Below are 24,598 nucleotides of genomic sequence, written 5' to 3' on the forward strand. Positions count from 1 at the left end.
CAGGATCATGACCTGAGCCGAAGGCAGTCGCTTAACTGACTGAGCCACCCAGGCGCCCCTCGAATTAATTTCTGATTAATTTTGCAGCAGATGTGCCTTTCCAGTCAAACTTAGTTTTATCTACCAAGTAGACACACTTGGCCTAAGGAAGGAAATGTACATAAAAACCATCAAGAATGGATGGTAACCATATATGGCCACCTAATTTAGGATAAAGACACCACTACATTGATGGGAGAAAGGATGATCTTTTCAATAAATGGTTCTGGATGAAATCACTGAGAGAAAAACACATGCTTCACAAAAGAAGATACCCATATGACCAATAAGCATATGAAAATATTCTCCACGTTATTAGTTGTAAAGAAAATGCAAATTACAAGCACAGTAGCGAATCACTGCACCGCTCCAAAATGGCCAACCTTAGCTGATAATACCACCTGCTGATAAGGCTGTGGAATGACTGGAACTCCCAGACTGCGCTGGGAGTGTAAATCCTACAACCACTTTGGGAAAACTAAAGCTAAGTATACATCTGCCCTATGACCCTGCAGTTCCACTCCTAGATATGGACCTTGCAGAAATGAATGCTTGTGTCCGTCATAAGCCAGGTATAAAAATGGTCAAAGGAGCTTTATTCATAATAGCCAAAAATTGGAAACAGTCCAGATTTCCACCAGTGGTAGAATGGACAGAAATGGAGTGATCAGAGATGAAACAGTACAAGCAAAAGGGTGATGGTGATTCACTGTACTTTTTCTGTATGTTTGAAAGTTTTGATTAAAAAAAAAAAAATCTAACAATGGGGAGCCTGGGTGGCTCAGTTGGTTGAGCGTCTGACTCTTGGTTTTGGCTCAGGTCATGATCTCGGGGTCATGAGATTGAGCCTCGAGTTGGCCTCCCCACTGGGCGTGCAGCCTGCTTGGGATTCTCTCTCTCCCTCTGTCCCTACCCCCACCCCCGTGCGCTCTCTCTCTCAATTTTAGTATATGTGCTGCCGAAGCGAGCACCGCTCTCTCTCTCAAATTAATTAACGAATTAATAATTAAAATCTAAGAAATAGAAAAAAAAGAATGACTGGCTAGAGCTTTCCATATGGCTCTTGGCAGCACAGAGTAGAGCTCTTTGTGTTCTGTCATTTGGAAAGGGCCCCAGGTTGCCGGCCTGCTGTCTATTCACATGCCCCCATGCAAGCCTGGCAGTCAGTCTGCACAGCTTGTCCACTGTGCATGAATATCCCCACAGTCTTGAGAAAATAGACATACATCTGCAGCAGCAGGGAAGTGGAGCCAAAGGAACCATCCTGGCCCTTTATTTTCATGCATCCACCCTCCCATCCTCCCATCTTTGTATTTATCTTTTAAATCACATGGCTCAAAAGGTTGCATATTCTACACATTAACGACATCTTGCTTATTTTTTTTAAAAAGATAATTTAGTGAACATTGTCAAAGAGATTTTTTTTTTTTTTTACAAAGATGTAGATGTAAGAAGACCACTAGGGATAATGAAGTGACATGACTAATCAAGGCCAGCAATGACTATCCCTAGACCTGAAGGAGGGGTGGGAGGCTGTGGTTACTGGAGCTGGGGATGAGAGACTCAGACAGGGTTAACCTCTTCATTAGGACAAGTGACCTCTGGTCTAGGGCCACAGCCAACCCAAGGCAACCTCTCCTTCCCTCTGATCTCATGTCTGGACTCCTCGTTGGCTGGACTCCAGAGGGCAAGGGAGGCTGTTGATAGCCCATTCAGGTCTGCCTCCTGGGCCAGAGAACTGGATGGTGAAAGGCAAATGGAAGACATCTCATAAAATCATTCATCTGCTTACCTAGGTGTTCCACTTAACCAGACTATTTTGCTTGGTGTGCATTTCCCCACTTTGCCTACAGGAATAAAGAACTTTGCTAAATGTGTTCTTAAAAATTAGGTATGGGGCGCCTGGGTGGCTCAGTCATTAAGCGTCTGCCTTCAGCTCAGGTCATGATCCTAGGGTCCTGGGATCGAGCCCCACATCAGGCTTCCTGCTCTGCGGGGAGCCTGCTTCTCCCTCTCCCACTCCCGCTGCTTGTGTTCCCTCTCTCGCTGTGTCTCTCTCTGTCAAATAAATAAATAAAATCTTTAAAAAAAAAAAAAATTAGGTACATTAAGCCAGGGTGCCTGGGTGACTCAGTCAGTTAAGTGTCTCGCTTCTGCTCAGGTCATGATCTTGGGGTCCTGGGATCGAGCCCTGCGTTGGGCTCCCTGCTCAGTGGGGAGCCTGCTTCTCCCTCTGCCTCTGCTGGCAGCTCCCCCTGCTTGTGCTCTCTCTCTTTCTGTCAAATAAATAAATAAATAAAATCTTTAAAAAATATAAAATAAAATTAGATTCATTCAACCTGCAGATTCCTTTTTTAAAAAAAGATTTATTTATTTGAGAGAGAGCAGGGGAGGGGCAGAGGGAGAGAGAATCCTGAAGCAGACTCCCTGCTGAGCTCGTGGAGCTGGTGCTGGGCTTGATCTCACAACCCTGAGATCATGACCTGAGCTGAAACCAAGAGGAGTCCGGCGCTTAACCGACTGAGCCATCTGCTCCCCCTGCAGGTTCCTTTGATTCCTTTGAGGTTCCAAGTTGGTGAGGGAGTGAGCAGGAACTAAAGTAAAGTAGCTCAAGCATCCAGTGCTCTTCCTTGTGTGTTGTTCTTTTCCCACCTGCAGCTTCTCTGATGATGAAGTTTGTTGTTGTTGCTGTTTGCATTTTAATGTGTTTAAAATCAGGTTGTGATCTACCGTTTAGCATGGATTTAGTGTGAGGATCTTGTTTTCTCTCCAAATCTTTATTCTGAAAAAATTCAAACCTTTCAGAAAGGTTTCATGTACAATGAATATCCGCCTTGCTTTTTTCATTAGTAATAATTTGGAGTTTTTCATTTTTTACCGAATTATCTCTATTAATAGTGAATAGGTATAAAACAGTATTTTTTTAACTTACTCATTTGAGAGAGAGAGAGAGCACGAGAAGGGGGGAGGGTCAGAGGCAGAGGGAGAAGCAGGCTCGATCCCAGGGGCTCGATCCCAGGACCCTGGGATCATGACCTGAGCCCAAGGCAGACACTTAACCGACTGAGCCACCCAGGTGCCCTGGTATAAAACAGTATTTACAGAATACCAAATAGTGGTATGGTACAAGTACTTGTGTACCCACCACTCATTTTAAGAAGTTGAATTTTACCTTCCTTGCGAAAGAGTCCTATATGTCCCTTCCTGATTGCATATTCTTTCCTCTGATCTGAGAGAGAGCCATTTGCTGAACTGTTGACGTCAACATCCCTTTGCTATTCTTTATAGACGTACACATACGTTTGTATCACTAATTGATCTGCTTAATTTTCATGCTGAACTTTCTTGTAGAGTAGATTCACATAGTATGCCTCCTTCTGAGACTTGCTTTTTCAGTTTTATTGTGTTGATGAGAAAGTTATTCAGACACTTGTTAAAGATGGTAAGGAAAACTTCACTCAAGCAGTGTTTTGCAGTAGGGGAAAGAGGTCAAGCTCAACTCCCTCTCCAACAAGTACTAGTGGAGTGGTGTAGCCACGGAGCAGGTGGGGGTCAGTGGATAGAAAATTAGAGGAAACATCAAGGCTGGAGAGGTTTTTGCTTGACAGCTCAACAGGATTCTTGCAGAAGGCAAACCAGACTGGCAAGTTATAGAGGCTGGGGGATGACGAATTTGATCAGATATCAGGATGATCAGATATCAAGGAGAGGGGTTTTCAGTGAGCTGACTCAGCAGGATTATTGCTGAAACTAGACTAGATGAGCCATGCGCAGGGCCCAAGGTGTTTGGTTGGAGGAGAGAGTTGTCGTTGTGTGTCTCCCATCTATCTGGGGAGACCTTTCTGCTTCCAGCACCCAGCTGCAAGGGAGTCTGGAAAATTCAGATTTTTAGCTTTCTAGCCTCTGCAGAATAGGCAGACACACTAGAAGGGTGGGAATAAATGCTCAGTACCAATTCCCCACTGCAAACATGCTGTAGTGTATGGTGAGCCTGTCCTGGTCCTTCTTTTTCAGAAATCTTCTAACTATTCTTGCTTATTTGTTTTTCTTCTATGCTTTAGCATCAACTTGTCCAGTTCTCAGGCAGTCCTGTTGCATATTTGTTAATTACAAATGTTAAACTTATTGATTAACCTAGGGAGAAGTGATACCTTACGTGTGGTATTTTGTCTAGTTCTGTCTAGTTATACCTTTTTTAAAAAATGGCATTATTGAGGAATAATTTATATATCACAAATTTACCCATTTTAAAATGTACAAGTCAATGAGTTTAGTGAATTTACAGAGATATGTAACATTTTTAAAATATCTGAATACAGGGACACCTGGGTGGCTCAGTTGGTTAAGCGTCTGACTCTTGATTTTAGCTCAGGTCATGATCTGATGGTCGTGAGATTCAGCCCTGTGTTGGGCTCCACACTGGACGTGGAGCCTGCTTAAGATTTTCTCTCTCCCTCTCCCTTTGCCCCACCCCTTCCCCTGCTTGCATGCTCTCTAAAAACATAAGTAAGTAAATTAAAAAATAAAATAAAATGTCTGACATTGGGGAGGGTATGTGCTATGGTGAGCGCTGTGAATTGTGCAAGACTGTTGAATCATAGATCTGTACCTCTGAAACAAATAATACATTATATGTTAAAAAAAAAAAAAGAAGAAGAAGAAGAAGATAGAGGAGGGGAAGAATGAAGGGGGGGAAATCGGAGGGGGAGATGAACCATGAGAGACGATGGACTCTGAGAAACAAACTGAGGGTTCTAGAAGGGAGGGGGGTGAGGGGATGGGTTAGCCTGGTGATGGGTATTAAAGAGGGCACATTCTGCATGGAGCACTGGGTGTTATATGCAAAAATGAATCATGGAACACTACATCTAAAACTAATGATGTAATGTATGGTGATGAGCATAACATAATAATAAAAAAAATAAAAATGTCTGATTACAACTATAACTTTCCAGTTAGTACAGCTCTTCTTCAGTGTCCATCAGTAATGTTTCCAAAATTTTTCCTATATATATAGATCGTACATGTTTTTTTTATTAGTTTTTTTAAAATTTTAATTCCAATACTTAACATACAGTGTTATATTAGTTTCAGGGGTACAATATAGTGTTTTAACACCTCCATACAACAGGCAGTGCTCATTATAAGTGTCCTCCTTAACCCCCATCACTTATTTAACCCATCCCCTCACCCTCTTCCCCTCTGTGAACTATTAGTTTGTTCTCTATAGTTAAGAGTCTGTTTCTTGGTTTGTCTCTCTCTCTGTTTTCCTTTGCTCATTTGTTTTGTTTCTTAACTTCCACATATGAGTGAAATCATATGGTACTTGTCTTTCTGTAACTGACTTATTTCGTTTAGCATTATACTTTCTGGCTCCATCCATGTTATTGCAAACGGCAAGATACTATTCTTTTTCATTGAATAATATTCCATTGTATATATATACCACATCTTTTTTAGCCATTCATCAGTTGATGGACACTTGGGCTGCTTCTATAATTTGGCTATTGTAAGTAATGCTGCAGTAAATGTAGGGGTGTGTATCCCTTTGAATTCATTTTTGTACTTTTGGGGTAAATACCCAGTAGTGCCATTACCAGACCAGGGTAGCTCTGTTTTTAACTTTTTGAAGAACCTTCATACTGTTTTCCACAGTGGCTGCACCAGTTTGCATTCCCACCAACAGTGCACGAGGGTTCCTTTTTCACCACATCCTCACCAACACTTGTTGGTCCTTATGTTGTTGATTTTAGCTATTCTGACAGGTGTGAGGTGATATCTCATTGTGGTTTTGATTTGCCTTTCCCTGATGATGAATGATGTTGAGCAGCTTTTTATGTGTCTGTTTGCCATCTGGATGTCTTCTTTGGAGAAGTGTCTGTTTATGCCTGCTGCCCATTTTTTAATTGGATTATTTGTTTTTTGGATGTTTAGTTTGATAAGTTCCTTATATAATTTAGATACTAATTCTTTATCAGATACATGATTTGCAAATATCTTCTCCCATTCCATACGTTGCCTTTTAGTTTTGTTGTTGTTTCCTTCCCTGTTCAGAAGCTTTTTTATTTTGATGTAGTCCCAGTAGTTTATTTTTCCTTTTGTTTCCCTTGCCTCAGGAGATGCATCTAGAAAAATGTTGCTATAGCCAATGACAGAGAAATTACTGTCTGTGCTCTCTTCAGGATTTTTATGGTTTTAGGTCTCACATTTAGCTCCTGATCCATTTTGAGTTTATTTTTGTGTATGACGTGAGAAAGTGGTCCAGTTTCATTCTTTTGCATGTAGCTGTCCAGTTTTCCCAACACCATTTGTTGAAGAGACTGTCTTCTTCCCATTGGATATTCTTTTCTGCTTTGTTGAAGATTAATTGACCATATAATTGTGGGTTTATTTCTAGGTTTTCTATTCTGTTCTGTTGATCTATGTGTCTGTGGTTGTCTCTGTGTCTATGGTTGTCTTTTGATTACTGCAGCTATGTAGTATAATTTGAAGTCTGGAATTGTGATGCCTCCAGCTTTGTTTTTCTTTTTCAAGATTGCTTTGGCCATTTGGGGTCTTTTATGGTTCCATACAAATTTTAGGATTGGTTTTTCTAGGTCTGTGAAAAATTTTGTAGTTTAATAGGGATTGCATTAAATCTATAGATCATTCATGTTTTTCATTAAATTTCTTAAAAAAATAAAGTTATTTTTATTTTTTTAGGATTTTATTTATTTGACAAAGAGAGGAACAAGCAGGAGAGGGAGAAGCAGGCTTCCCACCAAGCAGGGAGCCTGATATGGGGCTTGGTCCCAGGACCATGGGATCAATACCTGAGCCGAAGGCAGATGCTTAACAACTGAGCCACCCAGGCACCCCAAAAATAAATTTCTTTTATTTCCTGCTCCTGTGGTCTAGACACATACATATCTTGGTTCTCTAGTGAACATAATCGCACCAAAAAAAATGTAAATGCTGTTTGTTGGTTTTTCTTTTTCTTTTTCTTTTTTAAGATTTTATTTTTAAGTAAACTCTACACCCAATGTGGGGCTCTATCTCACAACCCCGAGATCAAGAGTCGCATGCTCCACTGACTGAGCCAGCCAGGCTCCCCAGTTGTTCTATTTTTATAGAGAGACTTAATTATGTCAGTATATATCTCAGTGTAAGCATATAGCTAGCAAGAGCTAATATCCTTATCTTAGAGAATAGAGGGTTAAGAGAGATTCTCTGAACTTGACAGTTTAAGTAAATTATTGAATTAACTAATCCTTCCTAACCTTTTATAGCTTATTTTAAATCTTAGGGCTGACAACATGGGTAAACCTTGCAAACATTATGCCCAGTAAGAGAAACCAGACACAAAGGCCACATATTATATGATTCCATTTATATGAAATGTACGGAATGGGCAGATCTACAGAGATAGAAGCTAGATGAGTAGCTGCCAGGGGCTGGAGGAAGGGGGAATGGGGAGTGACTGCTAAGGGTATGGGGGATCTTTTTGGGAGAGTGAAAATATTCTGGAATTAGTGGTGATGGGCTATGCAACTTCGTGATTATACCCAAAACTCTGTGACTTGTACATGGTTTTAAAGAATAAATTTTATGGTATGTGAATGATATCTCAATTAAAAAAAACAAGGAAGAAAACAACCCAGCCCGAATAACCACATCCTCCAGTATATTCTGTATTCCCCTTTTCTGAAAATAATACTGCCCCCTCTGACCTCCCTTAGCTCTTCATCAGTTATCTCATCTTGAAGTCTCCCTCTCTTCCCCGTAGACACTCAGCATCAGAACAGAGGTTATGTCCTGATCATGTCCTCATGGTGTTTATTCTGTATTACATACCTATTTAGTATTCAGGAAATAAATTTTGAGTTTAAGAATAAAGTTGTAAATTAGCCAGGTTATCAAAAACTCTTCTATCTGAATCTACTTCAATAAACAATTGCCACACACATACAAAAAGTATATTAGACCCTTCCTTCTCTTTTAATGGAATAAAACTAGTGCCTTATTGCTTATTCCTCCCCAAGCTTTCAACCTCAGATGGGACTCCATAGGAGGGACTGGAACCTGTGTTTTCTGTTTGCCCCTATGGGCATTTAGAGCTTTGTATTTTGCTTTCAGTAGCTCATAGTGTTGCTGCAAATCCATCCGAAAATGGTTCTCCTCTAGACTTAATGGTGAGAATATACCCCAAATAGTATTTGTTTTCATAAACTGCAGTGCCAGGAATGTGACCAAAAATGAGAGAAACTTGAGACATAACATGACTTCTGACTAAGGAAGTGAGATGGGAACATGAATCAAGTAGTTATCTAGCTAGCTCCAAGTTTTATGGAAAGGAACCAAATCCAAGAACTATAAGTAAAAGTGGAATTAGAAATAAGAGTATTTAAACAAAGGCGTTTCATGACATCAAGGCCAAGAAACAACAATGCAAGAAATGATTTGAATCATTATAAGGGAAAACACACATATACACACACGCCAACATACACATTTTGTATCAAAGATCAGCATAATAATCTTGAAAGAGAAATAAATTGGGAAAACGATTTGCAGCATTTATGATAGACAAAAAGGTAATATTCTTAATATATTCAGGAACTACTGCAAATTGTGTTAGGCAGAACACTTTCAGTTACAAGAGATAGAAACCAACTCAAGTAGGAAAAAGGGGAGGGGGAAATGAGCAGGAGAAAGAAATGAGGGATTTGGGTGATTAATCAAGAAGAAATACTCAGTCTCACTAGTAATTGACAATTAGAAGAAGGAGGCATTTCAGAGAACTCCTTTATATGCCTATTCTGTTTCACTGATTAATTGACTAAGTATCAGAAAACATTGTCTAATTAGCCTTTTGTGGCCTGTGGTATAGCTTTTCTTAGGATCCTTTCCAAATTAGAACTGCATTATTAAAGCAGGAATTTAATTTAGGGAACAGTGTGAGGACAGTGAGCTCGGACTAGATTGCTATGGGGAGCTACTGTGCCAAGAATAAGTAAAGGATGTGATGTCCCTGTCACTGAACAGTACTATTACTGATTGTAGAAATCCGTACATTGTTGTTAGAATCATTTCCTCATTTACCCATGACAAATTGAAAGGAATGAATTTTAGGGGCTCCTGGGTGGCTCAGTCAGTTAAACGTCCAGCTCTTGATTTCAGCTCAGGTCTTGATTTCAGGGTCGTGAGTTCAAGCCCCGTGTTGGGCTCCATGCTGGTGTGGAACCTACCTAAAAAATAAATAAAATAAAAATAACAGGAATAAATTTTAATCCCTCAGAGTAACTCATGCTCACCGTGGTGTACTACACATTATTTCAGAAGAATCAACATGTGCTCTTGTTTGCTAGGAGAGAAGGCTTATGAAGCCTGCTTTATCTTATCTGCTCTGTGTTTTTATTCAGTTTACACTTTGATTCTACCTAAGCTATTTCACATGCTTGTCATATATTCAGTCTGGTCAGTGTGGTTGGTATAATCATTTGTATGAACAGAATTTTGAAAATTTCCTCATCTCAAATTAACATTTTTTTAATGGTAAGTAGTATGTCATTATGAATGGTAATAGGATATTTTATGACTCTTATTTGTGCCTTTTAAATTTCTCTTCTTTGATGGGGCACCTGGGTGGCTCAGTCGGCTAAGCATCTGACTTCGGCTCAGGTCATGATCTCAGGGTCCTGGGATCAAGTCCCGCATCAGGCTCCCCGCTGAGAAGGCCCGCTTCTCCCTCTCCTTCTGCAGCTCCCCTTGCTTGTGCTCTCTCTGTCAAATAATAAATAAAAATCTTTTAAAAAATAAATTTCTCTTCTTTGAGAAAGATGTACATTTAAACATTGTTTATGATTATGTGAGATTTGGTTCTGGAGTTTCTTTTTACTTCAGAATAGGATATACAGGTTATACTAATTTTCATGGGTTATGTTAAAATTTTTGAATACAGCTTTGAGTTTGTCTGTCTACCTATCTGTCTCTTTTAAGATCTGTGAAGTAAAAGATACCCTATAAATGGGCTGGCTTCCATTAAATTAATTTTTTTCTCATTATAAAATATGCTTATACAGAATTTGGAAACCATCTCAGTAGACAAGAAAATAATAAACTTTTGCCTGAGTGCAGGTTTCAGAGATTACTGTAAGTTTGAATAGGCTTTGCTCATAGCAAGTACATACTGATGTCCAGCTCCTTTTAGGGTGGCTGTGTGGTTTTCCCCGCACTTTGAGCTGCATTACTGCCTGTGATCTACCTCCTTCCCAGCTGGGTAGCATACTGGCTGAGAGTATTGACTCGGGGGTTAGACTGCTTGGGAAGAATATCCCATCCACCACTTACTAGCTGGGCAGCCTTGGGCAAGTTACTTGCCTTCTCAGAATCATCTTTTTCGTATCTAAAATGGGGATGATAATAATACTTATCTCTTAGGGTTGTTATAAGGATTAAATGAAATAACACAGTGCCCAGTTCACTGAGGAAAGAAAGCACATGTATAAATGGGGAAAAGAAAAGCAGAGGATGGACATCCCACTGTGACATCCCACTGTGGTCATAGCTTTCTGTAGGAACGAAGAACCTGATAACCCTCATTGCTTCATATGCAAATGAAGGCACTAGAATGCATCCATGTGTATTTACATATGTGCCTCCCTACAGAGAGGCTTTAGGTCAGTCTCTTGGCCTTTGTTTTGCATGGAAAATGCATTCAAGTTTATCCCCCCCACACTGATCCTGCAAGAATGCTATAAGGCATACATGAACTTTCCTTGTAGGTATCTTTTCCCTCACAAGGAGTAAAAGGTAAGTTAATGTAGCATTAAAATTATCCCTCCGAAAGGGATTAAAACAACAAAATATGCATATATCCTGAAAGAAATCATGATCTTTTTTTAAAAAGATTTTATTTACTTGAGAGAGAGAGCAAGCCAGAGAGAGAACATGAGAGAGGGAAAGAGGCAGAGGGAGAGGGAGAAGCAGACTCCTTGATCCCAGGACCCTGAGATCATGACCTGAGCCAAAGGCAGATGCTTCTGAGCCACCCAAATGCCCCAGAAATCATGATCTTTTAAGTATTGACTAGTACTAATCACCCTCCAAGTGATCTTTTTTGAGAATCAAATTTTCACTCCTTTAATAATAGTCACCAGCATCATTATGAATTCATTGCACTAAATCTGTAGATTAATCTCAGGAGCCTTTGTGTTGTTTTTTTCTTAAGATGGCAAGTGGTCTTTGTTGATATATCTGCGTTTTATGTAGCCTTCCTGCTTAAAATGTCCTCTCATCTCTAAAGCTGAGGATACAGAGAGGATGGTTCTAGAAGTGGAATGTTTTCCTTTGGAGAAATACCTGTAGGAAGTGACAGGCCAGGTTGGGTCATCGGTCAGTAGTCAGAGCTGAAGCAGAAGCTGCGGAGTCTTGGCAGGAAGAGCCAGAGATCTGAAATCCCCAGAGCGAGGATTAGTCACAGTTCAGCCTTTTGATGCAAGTACTGTCTCAGCAAGTCACATAACCTCCGAGCTGAGTTTTGCAGTCTGCTCAGTGGGAACACGGTCTGTCTCAGAGTTAGGAGTGCTAAATGAGGTGTCTGTGAAGTGCCTCGGATGCTGTCAGCATCGTACAGATCCTTTACTGTGTGGGTTTTTGTGCTCTCTTAGCTATGAGCACCCCACACTGGAACCCCAGGCATATGTACTAATCTGAATCTCTAAAGATAGAGTAACATGACCTCTTGAATAAATGTTCATTTTGTCCCTGCTGTGATATAGGCATTGTTCTAGACCAGAACTTTTCAATAGAAATAGAGTGCAAGCACATGTGTAATTTAAAATTTCCTAGAAGCCACATTTAAAAACGGTAGACACAAGATTTACCTTAGTTAGCTCAGTATATCCAAAATATTTTAGCATGTAATCAGCATAAAAATTATTAATGAGATATTTTACATTTTGTGTGTGTGTACCAGGTCCTTGAATCTGGAGTATGTTTTAATCTTAACAGCACATCTCAATTCAGATTGAGCCCACTGCAAGTGCTCAGTGCCTCCCTGTGGTTAGTGGCTACAGTGGGGGGCATCTGTCCCCTTCTATACGTTGGGTTGTAGGAGTAAACAAGATATAGAGAGTTCTTTCCCTCAGAAAGCTTCCTCTGGCACGGGGAGACAGATGATACGCAGCAGATGTAAGTAAGATAGTAGTGATATGTGCTGTAAAGAAAATAAGACACTGACGTGGGAGGAACTGGAAGTCCTGCCTTACCTAGAATACTCAGGGAAGAGCGGTTGGAGCTGCTGATGTCTGAGCTGAGGCCTGAATGATTAAAAAGGCAGAGCTAGGGGCGCCTGGGTGGCTCAGTCGGTTGAGCTTGAGTGTTTGCCTTGGCTCCAGTCATGATCTCAGGGTCCTGGGATCGAGTCCCGGGTCAGGCTCCCTCTCTGCCCCCTCCCCCCCCCAACCCACTTGTGTGTGTACTCTCTCTCCCCCTCAAATAAATAGAATCTTTAAAAAAATTAAAAAGGCAGAGCTACTCATGTGAAAATGTGAGTGATGTTGCCTCTAGTCAGTGGGAACTGCAAATGCAAGGCCCCATGATGGGATGTTCTCGTTGTACTTAGGGAACCGAGTGGTGTGGCTGGGTTGTAGGAAGTGAGAGAGTTGTGAGATGAGATTGGAGAGGTAGACATGCTCTAGAAGAAACACAGACATAAAGACTATGATAAGAAATTGATATTTTATTTTAAATGAGATGGGAACCAGTGGAGGGTTTTATTTTTACTTTTTTTTAAGATTTTATTTATTTACTTGACAGAAAGACTGAGAGAATGAGTGGGAGGAGGGGAGAGGGAGAAGCAGACTACCTGCAGAGCTGGGAGCCAGACATGGGACTTGATCCCAGGACCCTGGGATCATGACCTGAGCCGAAGGCAGACACTTAACTGAGCTACCCTGGTACCCCAGTGGAGGGTTTTAATAGGGGCACAAGGAACACATGAGTTTATAAAATACAAGTGAGACACTCATGTTTCAAAACTACCTAATTTATTATATATCTAATTCAGTGGACCAGAAGACCAAACTTTTTTTAATATCTGTAGCCAATATCTCTTTCCCATTTTCAAAATAAACTTATGTGCAAGTCAGTGTGTTATCTATAGACACTTCTATGATTTAGGGAGAACTTCTTTTGGACATTTTATATCCATTGGCTGTTATTTTCTCAAATTCCAGAAGAGCTCTGGGTGTTTTACTTAATATAAAGTTCTCACTTATAATTGGTTTATAAACAAAATGCCTTTGAGGAGAGACAAAAATTGTGAAAACAGTGGAGCTACTACTGATTTTCTTTCTTTCCTAACCCTTTGTCAGACATGTGCATTGCGATTGCAATTTCTCTTCTCATGATCCTGATATGTGCCATGGCCACTTACGGAGCATATAAGGTAAGCGGCTTTGAAATAGGGGGCTGGGCCTTCTCCTTGGTCCCTTACACTTGTAACCTGGGCAGCTGTGAGAAGGAAGAAGTGATGATTCTCAGTTCCTATAAGAGCCTTTGGAAGTTTAAATCTCATATTAATGTTCTGTGGAAAGGCAGTGCTGTGGTCTCAGGAATGCTCACGGAGGCTTGTTGGTTGACCACCTCTGTGTGGTTTACCAGTTGTCATGACCTGGCTTATCGAATGTCTTGTCCTCCACTTTCCTTCAGATGAAGAAAGCATTTGTCTGAGTTGGGAAAAAAGTAAGATGATACTGAACACATTAACATCATGTTTTCTTCATATTTAGCAACGTGCTGCCTGGATCATCCCGTTCTTCTGTTACCAGATCTTTGATTTCGCCCTCAACACCTTGGTTGCCGTCACTGTGCTTGTTTATCCAAACTCCGTTCAGGAATACATACGACAGCTGGTATGTGGCCTTCCCCATCACTGTTCCCTTCAGGATCTAGTCTCGACATACATACACACACACACACACGAATTTGTGGCTTTTTCCACTTGGATCAGAGTTACTGATTAGAGATTTTTGAGTGTCATCTTTAAGATTTTTGGTTTCTTAGAATGCTTTTTGGGACAACATAACCTCCTGAGGTTGATAAATGGGGAGTTGCGATGACTGTATTAGATTCACCTATGTAAATTATAAGCTAGTTACTAATTCTTATTTTTGTAAAGTGTAGTTTGCTCAGTTATCAGCAAAGGATCATTTTTTTTGCCTCTGCTCTCATACGGGAGAAACGGAAATGTACTATACACTGGTTCCCGAACTTATTTGACCATAGAACCCCTTTCTTTGTCAAGCATCTTTTTGGGACTTGTTTTCTGTTAAATGTTCTTTGTGACCATCTGAGCGAATGTGGATAACTGGATCTTCAGAAGCTGGTGGAGGGTTAATACATTTTTCACCTTTGTTTTTAAAATTGTGAGTGTGCCTTAACATTTAATTTCTTCAAAATCTTAGCATGTTTTAAAGGGAGAGAATGTTCACTCTTTGGAGGTTTGCATTGTTTGAGCTTGGGGAAGGAGCAGGGTTTTTCTGGGACGGGAGATTCGAGGCTGGAGATTTGATGTGACAGCGGAGGCCAAGAAGTTCAGTGGAAAAGAGGGAGATGGAGGGGTGGGGGGAGGGAGGGAAGGAAATGTGGCAGCAGGAGTTTGTGATCTTATGGCTGGCATGCCCAAATCACATATCCAGTACTCAGCAGACCTAGAAAAGCAGACCGAGAAGGCTCTAGTGTTTTTTGCTCCTTAAAAGCGTTCAGTTGTCCCCATTATGGTTGTCATTCTTAAGCTGTTAGTAACAGCTTCTCTTTGCTTTAGAAAACAGGAGCATGTTTTGGTAGCCTGTAGTGTCAAGAAAAAAATGTGTATTTCCCATGTGCTAATCGTATATATTCTCTCCCATGGTAGAGCTTGAGTGTTTCTGCATGAGAGGGTTTCTATGTGACGAGCAGTTTGTAGAATTACCTCTGTCTTTAAGGGCTTGTCTTTTTATTCTGTAATGATGACCCAGTGCCGGGCTCCTCCAATCAACCTTGGCAGTGTGGAGGAAACATGACCTCCCCGTAGTCCGTCACTTGAGGGGCCAGGAAAGGGTGGTGCTGAGTAAGGAGACGCTAAGACAAGCCCTGTGGCAGCCCTGTGACCCCCTGAAGATTGTGTTGTTTGCTCCATCGCGTGTATTGCAGAGACTTAGAAGAAGCAGAAAGCATGTAACATGCAGGCCAGCCTTTAGAACACTCAGAATACTACCTCGACTTTCTGCCGTACCCCACACTGCTCAGTCACTTCGTTCTCATTTGCTGTAGAGCCACCAGTGGTAAAATGGTAATGTTGGTGATGCCGACAGTAAGCATAGTATCAGCAAAAAAAAAAAAAAATCACCATCTACTTTTATTTGTAATTACAAACCAAATCATCCAAGTGAATGTCTTCAGTATGCGCTACTCAGAGATCAGTCTGAGCTGAAGGGGTGAGGTCCACGGATGATCATGGTGCCTAAGGACAACGGTAAAGCTCCGTAGACGGCGAGGCCCTGCTGACAAGCTGCTGTCCAGGAGTCTGGAGGGACGGCACCCACTTCACTCGAATGCCTGTTCTGTTCATGTGGGGTCTTGTGTTTTATAGCTCTTGATGTAGAAGCCATGTTCACTTTTCTGGGGGAAGGAGTGTGAAGACCTTTGTGGAAGGAGTCACGTACTTCCACTTTAATCCTTTTTTTTTTATAAACGGTATGATTTCGTGTCGGTCTTACAAATTGACACCAAGTTGTTTTATTCTTACCTATAAGATTGGCATATACAAACCCTTCCAGCCTCTAAGGGGAGGAACCAGTCTCGTGAGCTGATCACAAAGAATGACTCAGATTTTATTTCTTGGGTTTTTTGCCCCAAGTGGAAAGGAGACTGAAAACCACTGGGTGATGTTCACCATGGGGAAGAGTTTCTTTATATTCTCCTTTAACATTTGGAACCTCTTTGTTGTGTCTCAGAATACTGCTAATGTGGAATCCAAACCCATGGTATTGGATGATGAGGAAGAGATAAAGGGGACGTGGCCTCCAGGGCTTCCGTCCATGCATCCTGCCCCAGGCCAGGGAGGTGGAGGGCTTCCAAAGTGCTGTGCAGGCAGTCCCAATCATAGGAGCCGGTTGTGATCCTCCTTAAAAAGGTTTCCTTTGATCTGGTAGTTAATCAATATGGCCAGATGGTAGGACTTGATCTTTTTTTTTTTTAATGCTATAAATACCTACTAGTGTAAAAGATTCTGTTCCTTGAGGAGAAGTAACATCAGCAAAAATGCTCTGTATAAATAAGACAGTATTTTAATAGGTTTTTCCTCCTTGCGCTGTGCAAGCCCTTTAGAGTGGTCCACCATTTGCAGAGAATCTCAATGTCACAGGTGGATAGAGAACTACTGACTTCTAACTTTTTGTACAATAAGGAGGGCAAAGTTACATTTTCAGGCCTCACGAATCTTCCTCTGATTTTTCTTTTCACGAGTCATTGCCTGAATTATGAGCACGCCGGCCTTTCTCCACACACCATTTGTCATTTTTTCATTAGAGGTGGGCTAGAAAGTTTGTAGCGGTCTTAAATAATAACTATCTGCTTTAACTAATTGCTTTTTAATAAGCACATCTGGTTAATGCCTAAGGAATCTAGTCTGGAATGATTAATGAAATTTGCTAACGAGGCACTTTTTATTTGCAGCCTCCTAATTTTCCCTACAGAGATGATATCATGTCCGTGAACCCTACCTGTTTGGTCCTTATTATTCTTCTGTTTATCAGCATTATCTTGACCTTTAAGGTAAGCATGCAGATTTTACTTACGGCCTAAATATTGTTAAATGTATTCACGAATGCTAAGGAAGTAAGCAAACTTGTGTCAGTTCTTTACCTTGCTTTAGATTTCTGAACTGCTTTTTGATTTCCTCACACTTCTGTTTCTTCTCTTATCCGTATGAGAGGGAAACAGTACCACGCTTTCACAGGCCAACCAAGGGTTATTCCAAAATCCATTTGGAGGGGAATACACTAATGTTATACACTGGGTAGTAAGTTATATACTGCAGTAGCTATTACAGTGTGTGCACAGTCTCCTGTAATTTGTTTTTAAAATGTTAATATATTCTGAACCGTGTTCTCTAACAATCTAGTATATGAATTTACTAATATTTAATAAATAACTTATTGCTGGACATTAAGACAGCTTCTCCTTTTTCACTTAATAGTGCTACAACGTTTTTTTACTACATCTTTCATGTACTTATGTATTTATTTCTTCAAGACGCATTTCCTAAAATTAGAGGGCATGCGTAATTGGAGGGCATTGGATAGGATGTCAGATTGGTCTCCCCCCCAGATTAGGTGACTGACACTCCGTGAGCACCGTTTGCCACCCCCTCAACAATTGAGTGCTGCCTCTTCTTTTTCATCTTTGCAAACCTGATGATAAAAACATCACTATACTTCGTGCTTGTGTGCTACTAGGAAGTAGAAAAGTTCTAAATCATTACTAGACTTTGAACTTTGAATTCTTAACATCTTTCATTGTCTTTATTTTGGCATAAAATTACCCAATTGTTGAACAGTCAAGCCTCGATAAGCTTGAAGAAGCTGCATTTAGAGAGAATAGTCTTTTCAAGCAAGTAATATGATGAAGAGGAGTAAAGGGAAAATGATCCGGGTGCCTGGGTGACTCAGTCATTAAGTGTCTGCCTTCGGCTCAGGTCATGATCCCAGGGTCCTGGGATTGAGACCCGCATCGGGCTCCCTGCTCGGCCAAGAGCCTGCTTCTCCCTCTCCCACTCCCCCTGCTTGTGTTCTGCTCTTGCAATCTCTCTGTCAAATAAATAAATAAAATCTTTAAAAGAAAAAAATAATCCATTGGGAGTCGTTTGAACTGAATATGTTGATATTGCATGTCTTGCTTAGTGCTCAAGATTTGAGCAGATTTTATACACGGATGTCGAGGCTCCCTGCCTCTACAGTTCACTCTTCCCACCCCAACCTTCTGGCTGCTCCATCAGCCCTGAATATTGTCCCTTGCCTAACCTGACAAAAGGTTGCAAACTCTCAAACCCCTACTCCTGGAAATCTGTCTTTCAAAGGCAGGCTCTTCTTTAATTTCTGCCTGTTTTGGTCCCTCCCCCATGCTTTCAAATCGTGTGTGTATCTTATTCCAGATTTTATCATTTTTACCTATAGGAAGGTTAGTCTGACCAAGCTACTTTCTGCCATTACCAGGAGCTCAGAAGCTAGAACCTTCTAGTGCTCTTGAAGGCATTTTAACTTTGTAGGCATTTTCTTTTGTATTAGAAATGCTTTACCTTGAGATGTTGAGTCAGATTTAGCTTCTCTCACTGCTGTTTCGGTCTATGTGGCAAGAGCTTTGGTTTCTTCATTTAATAACCAGCAGCAATGGTTAAGAAAACATTCTGTGGGTGACTGTGAGGTTTAAGTGTACTAATGGATGGGAAGATGTATCATCCATTCATTTTTTTCAGTAAATATTCATTAAGGGTCTCCCATGTGCCAGGCCCTATTCTAGGTTACTTAGGTTTAGTTGTGAATAAGAACAGTCTCTGCCCTTTGGTGCTTTTATAAATTGCAAAACACTTAATTATCATAATGATCTAATGAAAGACACGATACAGATCTATCTCCAGCCTGTGGGAAATGTGTCTTTGTCTTAGTATTTCATTACTTACATATCTATTTACTAACTAGACTGCATTTCCTTGAGAATGTAGACTGTGCCTTCAGTTTTATCATCCTCCTAGCATTAAGCTGATGCCTTGCACGTGGAGACTCGGTGATTATTCATTTAAATAAATATGAGTCTACATGTTGTGATTTCATATATCAGTTTACCTGATTAGTGGCTCTCACGACCTAAATTCACTGTTTAATAAAGTTTATCATCACATGGGTTCCCAAGGAGCCCAAACCAGGACATGTGTCCATTTCAGTCTGTCCCAAGACCACAAAGGGAGCAATGCTTACCCCTCGCTCTGCAAATTGATGATGGACACGATTTGCCACTGCACATTTATTTGGGAAACATACTAAATATTTAATTCTCTTGAAATTGAATGACAGAAATGTTAAGAGAGAAATAAGGTCATTGAAGTAAGTTATTGGGCTTTTAGAGACAATACGCCAGAGGTTTTTTTCCCCCTTTGCAGTGTTCAGTAAGCGAATGCTGGGGTGCTGCTGGGGGCCTTCGAGAATGCTGCCTGGGCTTGTGAAGCCCCCGCCCCCAGGTGCTTCCCCTCTGCTGTTTAACCTTCACGTTGTAGACGTGTCCTTGCAGAGGTCTCACCCGGCCTCAAAGAGTAGCTACTGCTCACTGCTAAAATAATGCATGAGTATAGTCTTCTTACAGAACACATAATGAATATGTCCAAACATTCTTTTTCATTTGTATTAGAATTCTCAAAAAGTCTAAGGCTTTTGTTTTCTCACTAAAGAAACGATGGCATTATTGAGTAAACTGAAGATTTGAATAAAATGAAAATATTGTGTGCATTGTTTAAGAAATACGCCCTTCCTATCTCTCTCTCTCTCATTGTGGATACCTGGTTTCAGATTATTGCCGTCCAGAAATATTTCATAAAGTAGCATTATACATTTTCATCTTCACATCATCACAGAACATTTAAGTGTAAGAAATAATCACCGTCAAGTACGAATGCAGCTTAAGACAGCATTCTGAGTATATGCCGGAATATTTTACCTCAGTCTTCCAAGAAATGTTGACAAGCACTCCTTTCGTCCTTAGATGTCTTCTTTGTTATAAAACAACTTTGTTGCGATATAATTCACATATCATAAAATTCACCCATTTAAAGGGTACAATTCAGTGGTTTTTAGTACATTAAGAGTTGTGTGAACCCAGCTCTGTGGTTAAACAATGTAACTTTAGGACATTTTTATCACTTGACATTCATCCTCACCTTCCTAACCCCCAGATCCCTGACCCCTGGCAACTGCTAATCTACTTTCTGTCTCTATAGATTAGCCTGCTCGGGACATTTCATATAAATAGAATTATACAGTACGTGGCCCCCTGTGACTGACTTCCTTTGACTTAGCATATTTTCAGGGTTCATCCATGTGGTAGCATGTATCAGGATTTCTTTCCTTTTTATGCCTGAATGATATTCCACTGCATGACTATACCACATTTTGTCTACCTAATCATCAGTTGATGAGCATTTGGGTTGCTTCCACTCTCTGGCTATTAGGAATGACTCTGCTGTGAACATTCGTGTACAAGAGTTTGTGTGGACACATGTTTTCATTTCTCTTGGGCATATACCGAGGAGTGGAACTGCTGGGTCATGGTCACTCTTAACCTTTTGAGGAACCACCAGACTGTTGTTCAAAGCGGCTGCGTCATTTCACATTCCCACCTGCAGCGTACGAGGGTTCCAATTTCTCCACATCTTTTCATTTTTTGATCAAAACATTGTAAAGCTGGAAAGGGATTTTGTAGTCCTCTACTTCTAATCCAGTCCCAGGTGATCGGAGTGGAAGTGCAAGCTTCTCACAGTCTGCACGTCTCCCCCGAACTCCTGCTTTATCCCTGCCATGGCTTTATTCTGGACATTAATTGTAATGACCTTTTTGGATATTTCATTATGAAGATGGAGATGTTTTAGTGAATTTTATTGACCACGAAGCAAATTTATATGCTGTGAATGTTTTTGAAAAAATTAACTTGACTATGATTTGTTTAATCATATGTAATCATGTAGAATAAAAATCCCCAAGACAGAGAGTTAAAATGTGATGAGAAATGGGTTAATACATGGATCGATCTGTGACACTGAGGGCAGCAAATGTTTGTGGCGATTGCTCCTTCCAACTACCTTTTCTCAGAGATTCTCCTGCTCTCCCCTGTCCCCTCCACCACCACCTACCTTCTGGGAGGGGGTTTGTGATAGAATAAGCTACAGCAGCACCCTTTCCCAGAAAGTTACTATACCCGACATTTGTAATTGTAAGGACTTCTTGAATTAGTAGAGTTACTATGTGCACTTACAAGTTAGTAAATAAAAGTTCTGTAATAAGGTTTTCTCTGTGGTGGGGGGGGGGGCACTTAAAATTGTCTGAAGTTTGGAAGTGAAAGGCCTAATAATCACTATTCACTTACAGGGTTACTTGATTAGCTGTGTCTGGAACTGCTACCGATACATCAATGGCAGGAACTCCTCTGATGTCCTGGTTTACGTTACCAGCAATGACACTACGGTAGGTGTGGAGTCATTTAAAGTGGAAATCTCCACTCATCTACTATATGACGGCTTCTAGAGGTTTCTAGTGTTTGCCATGTTTTTACCATTGTTGAAACAGACTTATGAGCTGCTTCATTATCAAAAGATTCATAGTTGAATGAAATGTGTTGTATTTTCCTTATAGGATATTAAAATCTAGATAGCTCATTTATTTAAATACATGTAAATAAATTCTGGCTTATTTTTAAAAATTTTTTAAAATATTGCGGATGGATAATATATATACCTTCCCCATATTTTAAACCATGGCGTAAAACTCTAGATATCAGTTCTGCTTAGTATGACTGCTATCTCCCTTGACACGTGAATTGAAACCTAGAAATGTGATTGTAGAGCTAGAGAAATGAGAATGGCAGAGGTTGCTGTGGGTTTTTTTTTTTTTTATTTTTTATTGTTATGTTAATCACCATACATTACATCATTAGTTTTAGATGTAGTGTTCCATGATTCATTGTTTGTGCATAACACCCAGTGCTCCATGCAGGAGGTTGCTATGTTTTTAAATCTTGTTCTGCTCCTAGTTTTTCATACTTAAGATTTTTAAACCTATGTAATATGATTATGGAAAACATGTCCTTCCTGGAAGAGTCCTCAAAATCATTTGTCCTTTATGTAAATTATCTTAAATTGCCTGGCTCATAGGAAGAGTATAAGTCCTCTAGGTTTTAACCTCTCCATGTCTCCTTCGTCTTTGTATTCAGCACCGTGTTCAGCACAGTGCCTGACACAGTGCTTGGAACAGGTAGGTGCTCAAGGAGTGGTTAATGCAAAGGTTGGTGACGGATGACATGAACGTGTGGGATGGGTCGTAACGGATAGGATTGGAGGGGACAAAATGGACAGGACACATGGAACGGTAAATACAAAGGGCATAGTAAGTCTAAATCAGAACAGAGTTTTATATTTTGTTTTGTTTTTTAAATTGTGGTGACTTACTCTGTGACCTTACTGAAATAATTTAACCCATCCTGATTTGACTTCCCTGTGTATAAAATGGGAATAAAACAATTTTATACCTTATATTAAATATATAGGTACCAGCTGATATACTGAGAACTATGTGGAATTTCTGAGAGAAAGCATGTTGTACGTGAATAGTTTTCCTTAGTGTTCACCAAACATTTGTTGAGTTGACTCACATGTGTTTGAGCAATGGTTTAAGAAGAGGCTCTGCCATGATCAGATGCACAAAACCCAGCGTACCAGATGCTGAGGAGGCCCTTTTGGGGGGGGGGGGGTCTGCAGAATCCTATGGCCTGATTACAGTAAACACATGTTCTACTCAACCCTTTAAAGAATTCCTCTTGGTCAGTAGTCTCTTTAAAGAAATAGCTGTTTGTAATGATCATAATTTTGATAAAATTACTGGCTTAAAGAATTTTTTCCTTCTCTCTGAGTTTCTGGGTATTTAGTTACCTGTAAGTTTCTTTCTGCCTTTTCTTAAAGAAGAAATCCCAGAGTACATTTATTGTCCTGCTGATCTAATGAAAAATCTAAACAAAATTTGAGATTTTTGAGTTTGAGGAACCAATAAAGTTGCTAAACAAGCAAGATGCATCGGAACGTCATCCTAAATATCATGATGTGTGGGACTTACAGAACCTTGAGGAGTATCTCAGAAAGATAATGCCCATGTTGCACGTGTTTGTGTTAATACACTGTCAGTGGTGGTTTTTTCAGGGCTTTCTGAAGGGTTGTGTGTATTTTTAACAGAAGCAAGGTGGAAGGGCTGAAAAGGTACATGTTGTATAGAGATACCTTCAAATCCAAGGATATTTTGAAATTTGTAGAAATTGGGGTGCTGAGAGATTTTAAGAACCATGAGTAAGTCCCTAAAATGCATTCAACTTCTTTTTTTGAGAAAGTTTTTATTTTCTCCCTTTGAAAGATTCAGAATTAGACATGGAGTAACAGGTAGGTTGTATTTAGGCTAACATAACATAAAATTTTATGGTTATACTTTTCACCTGGACATCCCCAGCTCTTCTAATAATAGACCTCTTTCTTCAGAAAAGCTTCCACCTTGGAGGTGGTTTAAAATAACTAGAATTTGGGACCACAGACTGGTGCCAACTGTGATGGTTTCCTGGTGTGTGTTGACAAAGGGTCTGGGGAATTGTTTGGTCGTGATTATCGGTCATTATCTTCTTGGTCATGCTGTACCAACTTGACATTTTTAAGACAGGAAACTGAGTTGCTGCTAATGTTTCTACTTTCTCAAAGTTCCCAGTGAACCTTTCTTTTTCTCTCTGTGTGTGTTTGTTTTTTAAAGAGGGGTATTCCTGGGGAAGGGAGATTTATTATTTCTCATAACTGGGTTGTGTTGATAATCTACTCCAAAATGTAGGGTTGGATCACCACCTGAGTCTCAGCTCTTCTGACAGTATTTTTAAAGATTTTTTTTAAAAAAAAAATAATGGTATTGTGCTTATATTTTAAAGAGTCCTTATTATACCTAACAAAATAATTCTTTAATATCATAAGGTATCCAGTAAGTGCTCAGATTTCCAGTTGTCTCATAAATGTTTTTCGGGTGGTTTATTTGAAACAGGAACTATGGGTCAGTCTGTATTTTAAGACTCTCTTAGTTTTTTGTTAAAGAAACTGGTTTGTCCTACAGACTAGATTTGTCTGATTGCTTGCCTGTAATGTAGTCCTCTGTATTTCCACTAGGTTAGCACTTGGATCTAGAGGCTTCCCATATTAATATCCCCCTTTTTTTGCAATATTACTTCATAATTGATCATTTGTCCTTCCATCAAGAGGCAGATAATGTCTGGCTGATTCTGCCTTTTTGGAATGTCAGCACCATTAATATCTAACACCTGGATTTAGTGATTCATTAGGGGTTGCAATATGATGACATGCTATCACTCCTTGTTCACTTGTTAGCTGGACTATTTCTATAAAGAGGAACTTTCCCTCATACGCAATTTGCTTACCCAGTGGTGCGTGTGACCTGGGTAAATATACTTAGTTTTGTTATTTATCAGTTGTCAAAATGGTGAGTTGGTCTGTCATGCTCTAGTGGTGACCAGTGAAGGTTTTTTTTGTTTGCTATGTAACGAATGAACTCATGAAGAGAGGCCTATTAGGAGAAGAGCTGAGGGTGTCCAGTTGAAAAGTAAACTATCATGATACATTTTATCAGTAAGCCTAAAGAAAACTTTAACCTATTATTCCATACCCTTTTGAGACTTTCAAAGGGAAAAAAATAAAAGCTTTCTCTAAAAAAGCTAGTACCTTGTAGTTAATATCCTTATTGAT

The 24,598-nt window shown here is 40.1% G+C and overlaps 1 protein-coding gene across 1 annotated transcript in view; it reads left to right on the forward strand.

Moving 5' to 3' along the window:
* The window catches only part of LAPTM4B (lysosomal protein transmembrane 4 beta), a 75,691-nt gene that overhangs the window by 34,201 nt on the left and 16,892 nt on the right, over window positions 1-24,598 (forward strand). The window contains exons 3-6 of the mRNA XM_021688409.2: window positions 13,395-13,468; window positions 13,812-13,934; window positions 16,738-16,836; window positions 21,192-21,287. Of these exons, the coding sequence (XP_021544084.1) occupies window positions 13,395-13,468; window positions 13,812-13,934; window positions 16,738-16,836; window positions 21,192-21,287 (392 nt within the window). The remainder of the gene's footprint in view (window positions 1-13,394; window positions 13,469-13,811; window positions 13,935-16,737; window positions 16,837-21,191; window positions 21,288-24,598) is intronic.

The sequence above is a fragment of the Neomonachus schauinslandi genome, chromosome 4 (genome assembly GCF_002201575.2).
Source record: "Neomonachus schauinslandi chromosome 4, ASM220157v2, whole genome shotgun sequence".
Lineage (NCBI taxonomy): Eukaryota > Metazoa > Chordata > Mammalia > Carnivora > Phocidae > Neomonachus > Neomonachus schauinslandi.